This window comes from Eucalyptus grandis, chromosome 3, assembly GCF_016545825.1.
Source record: "Eucalyptus grandis isolate ANBG69807.140 chromosome 3, ASM1654582v1, whole genome shotgun sequence".
NCBI lineage: Eukaryota > Viridiplantae > Streptophyta > Magnoliopsida > Myrtales > Myrtaceae > Eucalyptus > Eucalyptus grandis.
The window spans coordinates 35,878,107-35,888,229 of record NC_052614.1 but is presented as its reverse complement, the minus strand read 5'-3'; the positions used below and the strand labels follow the sequence as shown (position 1 = coordinate 35,888,229).

The 10,123-nt window shown below is 40.4% G+C and overlaps 1 protein-coding gene across 1 annotated transcript; it reads right to left on the bottom strand.

Annotated features, from left to right (window-relative positions):
- Positions 1-406: 406 nt before the first annotated feature.
- Positions 407-9,776, bottom strand: LOC104437337 (subtilisin-like protease SBT2.6). The gene is given in 13 exon segments (XM_010050279.3): positions 407-1,065; positions 2,378-2,659; positions 3,001-3,219; positions 3,222-3,267; positions 3,429-3,754; positions 4,448-4,733; positions 5,234-5,277; positions 5,280-5,305; positions 5,381-5,476; positions 6,883-7,274; positions 7,384-7,528; positions 8,467-8,684; positions 9,508-9,776. Coding segments are annotated over 12 exon segments (2,445 nt in total). The 5' UTR covers positions 8,643-8,684; positions 9,508-9,776; the 3' UTR covers positions 407-658.
- Positions 9,777-10,123: the final 347 nt, after the last annotated feature.

The window sequence follows — 10,123 nt, the reverse complement described above, 5'->3', positions numbered from 1 at the left end:
CCACCCTCAGTGATGGTACATTACATGGGTGATAAAGGTAAGAAGTTGTTAGTAACAAGATCGTCGCCGGAGTCTACCGTTTTGCTGAGAAGACTTTCATCGCCGGGTTGGTTTCATAACCCGAGATTACGCGAATAACTGGTGTCATAAATACTGAGTCGAACTATACCAATTAAGCTGTCCAACAGGGACTCGACATTTCGAGGAAGATTATACTCGCGACGAAGTGGAACTTCCAATCCTTTCTCGTATCGAGAGATTCTAGGGGAATAAGCTCACATCGGTTCCTCACTTCTATCATTTATAGCTTCTCAAGTGAGCGAATTCTGCAGACACATGATCAGATACAGTATCGTCTAGAATCGATTAGCAGATGAGATAGATAAATCTGGAGAGAGAATCACAGTTGTCAAAACACAGGATTCATTTCATACGCATTAAACAGAGCGAAAACTATAATATCGGATTACTGAACAAATGAGCAGAAAACGGAAGACACTAGAGTCTCCCCTCGTACAAAGTTATTTTACACCCTTTGCGCATTTATACATATATAAAGCATATTACACCTAAGCTTAGTACTACTTATTCCTGCCAATAAAAAAAGAATATCACAACCACAACACTTTAATCCGAGGCACCTATATCCTTGAACTATCTATCGCTGGTATCCCATCGCCACCACCGGGATCCTCACCTTGTGCCCTCGACTTCCTTTCATCAAAATCTCCCCAAAACTGTATGTTCCGGTCACAGACCTGACAGTGAGAGTAACTGTAAATTTCCGTGACGCACCTGGTCTTATCGTCATTGCTGGAGGGCTGGCTGCAAGAGCGATAGACGGATCCATTCTGGTTGTAATGACGTACGTCTCTTCCTGAGCAACGTTCGTGACCGTGCGAGTGATGGTTTGAGTTCGAACTAGGTGGGCAATAGTGATGGAAGGGGAGTTGAGATTTGACGGGTGGCCCATGGAAAAGTTACATGGCGAGTTCGTGTAGTTCTTGATCTCATGAACATCGATACCAGGAGTTGTGCACAAGAATCCCAAATAATCATTGTAGCCTGCCAAGGATCAAGTACTAGAAATCAGAGATCTTGTAATGAGAAGCACGGAAATCACCCACCAATTAGTGTGAACAATTACAACGGTGAACTATCCATACATACACACCATGTACTTCGAGTCATTTGTTTCTAGACTCCTGAACTCTTCAGTAGAACTTGTTACAGTCTATGTCTAAATGGACTGTAGACCCTTCTCCATACTCTTGTCAGGTTTATTTTACTTCGCTCAATTGTCACTTTCCTAACGTTTTCTAAATGTAAAGGGTAAATTTAAAATTGCCGTCAAAGTACATGTTAAAATTTTAAGTTTCATATCGCAAAGGATGCCACATTACTCAGAAACTCCAATAGATTTTGGACAAAGGCTGCTTTTACTGACACAAGACGTACAAAAATTTCTGTTGACAGAGAAAAAGTATAAGGACTCGCTTGGCGAATGATATGAAGTTATAGACCTCCTGAACTCTTCAGTAGAACTTGTTACAGTCTTATGTCTAAATGGACTGTAGACCCTTCTCCATACTCTGTCAGGTTTATTTTACTTAGCTCAATTGTCACTTTCCTAACGTTTTCTAAATGTAAAGGGTAAATTTAAAAGTGCCGTCAAAGTACATGTTAAAATTTTAAGTTTCATATCGCAAAGGATGCCACATTACTCAGAAACTCCAATAGATTTTGGACAAAGGCTGCTTTTACCGACATAAGACGTACAAAAATTTCTGTTGACAGATAAAAAGTATAAGCACTCGCTTGGCGAATGATATGAAGTTATAGACCTCCTGAACTCTTCAATATAACTTGTTACAGTCTTATGTCTAAATGGACTGTAGACCCTTCTCCATACTCTGTCAGGTTTATTTTACTTCGCTCAATTGTCACTTTTCCTAACGTTTTCTAAATGTAAAGGATGCCACATTGCTCAGAAACTCCAATAGATTTTGGACACAGGCTGCTTTTACCGACACAAGATGTACAAAAATTTCTGTTGACAGATAAAATGTGTAAGGACTCGCTTGGCGAATGATATGAAGTTATAGAGAATTTCTAAATATTTCACCCTTATGCAACTCAGATAAGCTCCAATTCAACCATTTGGAGGAGAGCCATCTGCTTGCTGAGAGACCAGACAATTTATGACTTATGGTATGTATCCCAAAAAAAAAAAAGATTTTTAGACTATAGACATTCCACATTAGAAGCAAATGTGTCCTAATCAAAGCAAAAGCAACCTGGAAGCACTTAAACCATTTTTTATGAAAACCATTCGTAATAGTTATGAACAAGGATAGAATAAGGTAAGAGGGAAAACCTGCATCAAAGACAAGTCCTGGGTCTAAAGCAGCTCTAGGATTAACATGACCACTCCCATAATCAAAAGGCGTTGCAGTCACCAGCTTCATGGCTTCAGTCTCAGAGTATTGTTGTGCCTGAAGAGGTCTTCCTGCTCTGTCCAGCTTTGCTGATGTTGTCATCAGAGCAGATTTTATGGAAGCTGGGCTCCAGTGAGGATGCTTCTGCTTTACAAGGGCAGCGATTCCTGCTATGTGCGGAGCAGCCATACTTGTTCCTGAGATCATGGCAAAGCCTTCACCTGCTCAAAGCAAGCGTTAACTATGAGTATTCAATTTTTTTCCCTATGATAAACAGAGCTATTGCACAACAATATATATATATATATATATGACAGCACATGATTTGATTTCTAACTAGCAACTAGTGAACTATCTTCCACAAAATCATCAGAGTTTTCTACTTTTTAGTCAGGTTTGATTCTCAGAGCTATATTAGAAGGTGGCTCTGAAGACCAGGTAAAAGAAAAGCAGATAACTATTACCATTCTTGTTTTGGACATTAAACTGACAAAAAGAGTAATGCACAATTCCATGGTTCTGAAAGCTAATAAAAAAACTAATGAGACTTGTTTGTCATTACCAACGTAATTAGGCTCGTCTGTCCCATTAGGTGACCATGCAGCCCAAATGAGAGAACCAGGGGCTAAAATATCTGGTTTAAGAAGATCCGCATCTTGGAAGCCGAAATCTTTTATGTTGGGTCCTCTAGCAGAAAATAGTGCCACCTGTGGTGCAGATTTGTGGAGTATAGGCATCAAGCCATCCCCTATGCTGCCTACAGCTTTAAAGCTCTTCACTGTCCGGTCCAGTCTCTAGTGGTAGAGACGTTGTAATAATCTATAAGGTCCTAAGTAACAGCAATATGCATTAGCAAAGTGATGCAGAAAAAATCTGACAAAAGCGAAGATGTGGATAAGCAAGCCCTAACAAAGATGACAAGGGTTAGCATAGAAACAACTACTACAGCAATATAAGTCAAAAACAGGATGGACGAGAAACAGTTATTACCATTGATCTGCTGACATCAGTGATGAGAATCCCTGGGACACCAACAGGGACCGGATCAAACTTGGTTCCTGGAGAAACATTCTCAACAGCAAGAACAAAGCCAATTGCACCAAGGCTCTTGGCCGTTTCTGAAACTTTCTTGATTGATGCTGTCCCTGTCACAAAGTTGAAGGAATAGCCACAGAGAAGAATGTTTCCCTGGACTAAGTTTTTGTTCAAAACTTCTGGTCTCTGGCAGTCAGAGGGGCTGTACTTCATGACGGAAGAATCCAGCAGTACATCATTTGCTGCAACCATGGTGAATGTCCGATTCGGCTGTGTAGAGGCTGCTCTCATGAAACGAAATTAAATGTCAATAAAATGGGGAAAAAACTCCTTGAAAAAGAAAAGAAGTTCTGCACACTCAACATCCTCTATCATTCAATAAGTGTTAAATACAATCACCTACATCAACCAGTGCAATTAATATTATAATTCCTACCAAAACCACTAGCAGACTCATGTTCGGTTGGAAACAGCACATAAATCCCCAGGGAGCCTCAGAAAAATGTCAAATGAAGGGCACAAAGTGAAGCAACCACTGAAGTTCAAGCAGAATAAACACTGTACAACCCTACAGGAAGCACAACCGCAGATGAACAGGGCATCTTAAAAGGTTCCAACGGGCTTATAGAATAAATAATAGTTCTTCATAGATGCTCACTCACATTCTTCCAGGAGCATAGTGTTGTCCAGAAACACTTTAACAAGCAAGTATACATTTTTCATCCAACGGCCTGGTTTGCTGGTTGTCACATCTTTGTAATGCAAATTCATTACAGATAACATACAAATCTCCAAAACGACAAAAAGAAGAAAGGAAAAGAAAATTCATTCCATTGAAATACCGTCGAAATCAGAAAAGATCAAAATGGCACATTACTATTGCTAAGCACCAATAAAATGATCTCACTGTCAAACTACTATGATCTACCAATGAGAAATGTAATAAAGTTAAATAGTCGAGCTTAAAAACTCACGTGATAATCCAATGCCTGGCAACATTTTCCCATTTCCCAACGTGAGATGGTTCTTGTATCTTCGGTCATCAATTGCAGCTGCAACAGATGTTATCCATGGGCTATAGGATACCAAAGTTTTAGAAAAAGGCCCTCCATTTCCTGCTGCCTGAGTGACGAAGACACCTGCTTTGACAGCTGACAGAAGTGTGGCATCAAAAGGGTTCAAAAATGTAGTTCTAGTGCTTGTTGGCGGGCTATTTGGTCCGACTGACAGACTGAGTATATCCACACCATCATAAACAGCCTGTAGGAGAAGTTGTCAGTTGAGTATAACCTTCCTTCAGATTACTATCAAAATTTGTTGACAAGCATGACAGAATTGAAGGGATAGATGAGCTTTGTAGATATATGCAACACTATGTGGAGAATCACCCATCCCAGTATGCACCGAGATTCTCTGGATGTTTTCAGAAAGCAAAAGATGGCATCCTTGTGGTCAACACAAAAGCATATCTCATCTTCTGTGGTAGAAAGTAAGTTTAGAAATCAAAACTTTTAAGTACATTATTTTTTGCAAGGTAAATTCCAAAATCTTTAAGTCTGAACCAAAGTCTGTGTGTGTGCCTGAGAGAGTGTGTTTAAACCAGAAATGAGGTAAAAAAAAAGATGTCTGACTCTAGTTGGCATCAAATTGTAGAGATTTAAATTATAAGAGTCCTATATCTACATGGTGGGAGAGTCAAGAAATGCAACCAAAACTATAAGAATTCGTAGCACTTCTGAGTGGGTCATATATTTTGATACCTGATCAATTGCTGCAACCACATCAGCCACGAAACCTCCAAAAGTCGGTAAAGTGCCTTGTAAACAGCAATCCTGTACACAACAGACTTCAGAGATTAATTACTGTCAGAAGAGCTGATTAAGATTGCTGAAGTTGATGAAGCCTACCTAGCTCGAGGAGCCATCCCACTTGCTTTCCCAAATTCATGTCCACGCACTCTCACGGGTATTCCATTGTTACCGGCAGCAATGGCAGCTGTGTGACTGGTATTCAAATGATTGAAAAAGCCAGAGAAATAAAAATTCATGAGAGAAAAAAAAAAAAAAAGAGGGAGTGAATGGAGATAGAATAACTATTGTCATTTTACTTAACAAAAAGAGCTTGGACAAAGGAATATATTCCATCAAAAGACACATAAATCCTTTAGCCCCACTTATGGCGGCATTCATCACATAAAATAACATGGATGTCTACTAAGCAACTAGTGTATAAAGCAGCAAAAGTATTCAATTTTAGATGAAGGAAATAGAACTGCTCTGATGTTGAACTATAGGATAATTCATTGCCTGTCAGTATTAGCACACTATAAGGAGACAAAAGTCACAAAAAGAAAGGGCAACTCCTTCATCTTAATATCTTATAGATGAAGCCCAACTGATTCAGATGCATCCAAAAGAAATGACAAATTAAATAACTAGTGATTTAGACATCACCAACATTGCCAAAGCCAAATTTTCCATAATTAAATTAAGCAGCAGGAACCAATACAAACAACTCTCATTTCCAAGTGTCAAAACAACATGGTTGATGAGATTGCAGCTTGTTGCACAGTCACTCCATTAGCCATCTTTTATCATGCAAGGTTTACAGAGTGTTTTGACTTATTCATGATTTTTAAAGGAGATTGTCAGCAGATTATATTGCGAAACTCATCAAAGATATCATGAACAGCATGAGTTTTTGCAACTGTTTTCTTCTTAATAACTACTAACTTGGGAGGGGCATTTGGAGCTGTTTTTATTGAGGATTTAGGTACTGATTAACAAGGCCGAGCTTGTTCTGCGAAGGATAACATTTTCCTTCCTATTTTAAAATCACACGGCAGGCTTTTCATTTTTCAATAACTACTAAATCAAATTACTAACCCAAACATAACATTGAGAAGGAGAAGGATTCTATAAATCACCTCATTAATTACAGTGCCTAGGTTTCACCATACAGTGCCCTCTTCAGATCAGTATGGATCATACAACTATCATCAAATCAATCTACTCAGCATGTTGTTCTCGTCACTGTGAAAATCTATCAGTCAACTCATAAACTCTCATTATTTTTAAGGGCTAGTACTACAACTGATAAGACCTTTGTAGCATTTGTTTGTCTGCAGCAGTGGGACAGAATCTTTCAACCTCATCTTGGAATATACACATAGTAGAGAAATGAACAGCTCATCAAGCATGTCAAAAATATGAACTTTAATGCATCAAAGAAAAATTAAGAAAGTACAGATGCACAGGATATATAACATACGAAAGCCTAGTTTTATCTCCCACATCTCAAAAAATAAAATCTGCTTATCACAGGTTGCTAAGATGAGAAGGCAAAAGATCTAGATTATACAGAATTAGAGCTTGCTAAAACTCAATCTGCAAATGTTACAAGACCTAACCTTCCATGTCCATCGCCATCCAAGGGAGAAGCAAAATCAACGGAAGGATTAAATGACCCAGCTGCTATGGCCGCCTTGGCAAAATGTTGAGCTCCTATAATCTTCCCATTGCAAAAAGCCCTCTTAGTGTCAGGATCAACTTCACACTTCCCTCTGTACTTTGGTAGTGGACCATAAGGTTCTGTGTGTGAAGAGAAGCTGGGATGGTGAGGATAAATGCCCGAGTCCACAAAGCCAATCACAATGTCCTCTCCCGCCTTGGCATGCCCTCCTCCTGTGGGCCATACTCCAGTAGGAAGTCCCAGAAACTGTGGAGTGTGAGTTGTAAGTCTCTTCACCTTCCAATCTCTCTCCACAGATTTCACACCAGGGGCACGTCGTAGGATTTCCGCCTACTAATATATTGGAAGGGCATAAGTCCATGATACACAAAAGAAAGGGACTACCATCCTAAAAGTCAGATGCAGAGAAAAATGAGGGAGATTGGATACTTGGTTTCACCTGTTCAGGAGAAATGTGAACAGCAAAACCATTTATCAGATGGCGATAGCTGTATAGTTTCTGGTAGGTTCCTCGATCAAACAGCATCCCAAGAAGCATATCATGTTTCTTCTCAAGGTGTTCAGCATAAGACGTTACCAATTCACTGGATGACAACCCAATTCAATGAGCCAAGGAGTAATAAAAGACAATACAGCAATAGCAACCAACATGTTCATCTGAGCAGGGGACTAGGCATGTAGTAGGAGGGTGAATGATATTTCGCTGATGAAGGAATGAATTGAGGTACTTCTTGCAAGGATAACCAAATAGTAATTGAGTTTATCTTTCTCCTCTTTTGTTTGATTGACAATATCTGTGTCAGTGCATGACCTAATGGCTATGCGTTACAAAAATATTTGCCGACCATACAGTAACAACTTAATGATTATGGATTTAATATATTGGTTCATCACAATGTAACAATTTACACCTGAAAAGATTGTTTCTAAAGTCGCTGCTAATTCCATAAAGCACCATTTCAACTATGCTTGATGGAGAAATGCAATGCCAAGAAAATGACTGAGACTGTACAAGAAACCTTCGTAAATAATCCTAAGCAAGGTTACACACCTCTTCAAAAGACCATAAATGACATAACAACAAACTACTCATAAAGTTTTATTTCCTCCCATCCTCTCTCCATACTGGTTCACAATCTGATAGATGCACGTGAGATGTAAACAGGGTCAAGAAATATATTCAAGTTAGAGTTTCAAGATAAATATTCGGTTTCTCTGCCTTCTAGTGAGTTTGCATTTGTTAAATGCTGATTTCTATCTAGAGTCAACCACAATGACGGGGACAAAGTTGACAAGTTATTTGCCTAATACTCAATGACATCTATATCGACCAAATTCAGGGGAAAAATTAGTTAACTATGCACATCATGAGCTTCTAATCCATGCTATGACAATGATGATCTTTAAGTTAAGAACACGAATTAGAGAGGATATTGTCGCCAAATGTGGAATGCACATTCCAAGAAACACCATAAGTGCCAAGAATATGTCGAATGGCAAGTGCTGGCATAATAAAGAGTACCTTGTAGGATCAATCTTCTCATCAGACTCAACCGCAGTTGCTTCAAAACCATTGACACCACCTTTGTAACTTATGACAGGCTCTCCTTCAATAGTCACAATATAAACTTCTGCCTTTGCAATAATTAGTAGAGCAGACAACAAGATAGTCCTACATGCAAACTCCAAAGCTCCCATTATCGTAGTTATTGCTTATTGCCAACTTCAGCACCTTGAAATCTGCTTTAAAGAGTAGCAAATTAATAAATGCAGCAAAGATATCAAGTGATCAAATGACAGCATGAGAAACACAGCCAACAACAAAAACAGTCTGTGCCAAGAAGCCACCACCGGTTCCTTCGAGTTTAAGAGGTTCTGCTAATTCTTGGAGAAGCAAGAATCAACCAGAAAGAGGAATCACACCCAGGGCAAAGAATCTCGACAGAAGGAGCTTCAGCACATGTGAAAAACGAGGTAAATCTAGCACAAATCTAGCACAAGTGACGCAGAAAGGAACTCGAATAAAAAATGCGAAAGCAAAAACAATCCGATCAAATATTCTCAGCACCAAGAGGGCGAACCAGGAGACCACTCAAGTCGAATCGAAACTCATTCCAGAAGCCGACATTTCTTAACAGTGTAGATGCTAACAGCAACTTAAAAAGAGAGAGAGAGAGGAGGAACGTACAGCTTCTATAACTGGACGATGAGAAAATCTCACTTAGAAAAGAGATCAAATGTCAAGAACTCGACGAAACACAGAGACTACTGCTCCGCGCCGATCGCGACGCGGTCACAACCGAACTTCGATTCCGAGTACGAAAGCACTAACAAAAGTGCTTCCGCCATCACTGAATCGCACTGTTTTCCGCACCACGGACCAAAATAAGAAGGAAAACGGAGAAGCCGAACGCAGCAAAATCAAGCAGAAATAAAGCAAAAGCAAAAGCAGCAGGCGCTTGCAGGAACGATCCAAGCAAAGAACGACGCGACGCGACGAAACCGCGCATTCGCATTCGCGTTCGCGCGGGACACGATCAGACGCCACGAGCACTCGACTCACATTGATCCAACGCTCCGAACCGACTCCCGATCGCTGCTCATTCACGGCGACACCAGTCGGCCGGAGGTTCAGCACGGCTGCGCGGCGAGCGGATCGAGCGATGGCGACCCCGGCATTACCTTCCTCCACCGAGCTGGTGGCGGTGGTTAGAGCCTAGAGGAGGAGAGAGTTGTGAAAGCGAGAGGAGAGCATCTGCGAGCTTGAGTGCGAGTGGGAGTGAACTGGTGAAAGGGAGGGGGGAGGGAAGAGGCAGCGCCGAGGAGGGTGGTTAGGGTTTTCGTTGTCGTACTGCGGATCGGAAAAGGACGCCATTGATTTTCTCTCCCTCCGCCCCCGCTTTTTCTCTCTCTCTTTTTCCGGAAGAGGGAGTCCACCATGAACCATTTTTTTCAAATCTCTCGGGATTTTTCTTTTCCCCAGCAAGGAAAAAAGAGAAAAGAAGAATGATGGCGGAAATCGCGTACGGTATGAATAAAATAAGGAAAAAGAAAAAAGAAAAAAAAAACGCGTCTTTCGCTTTGCTTGCTGAAATGATAAATTGATGGTTCTTCGATTAAAGCGAAATTAAAATAAAAGATATGCGCAACGGTAAAGTTCCCGCGGGGTGCTGTCGAGG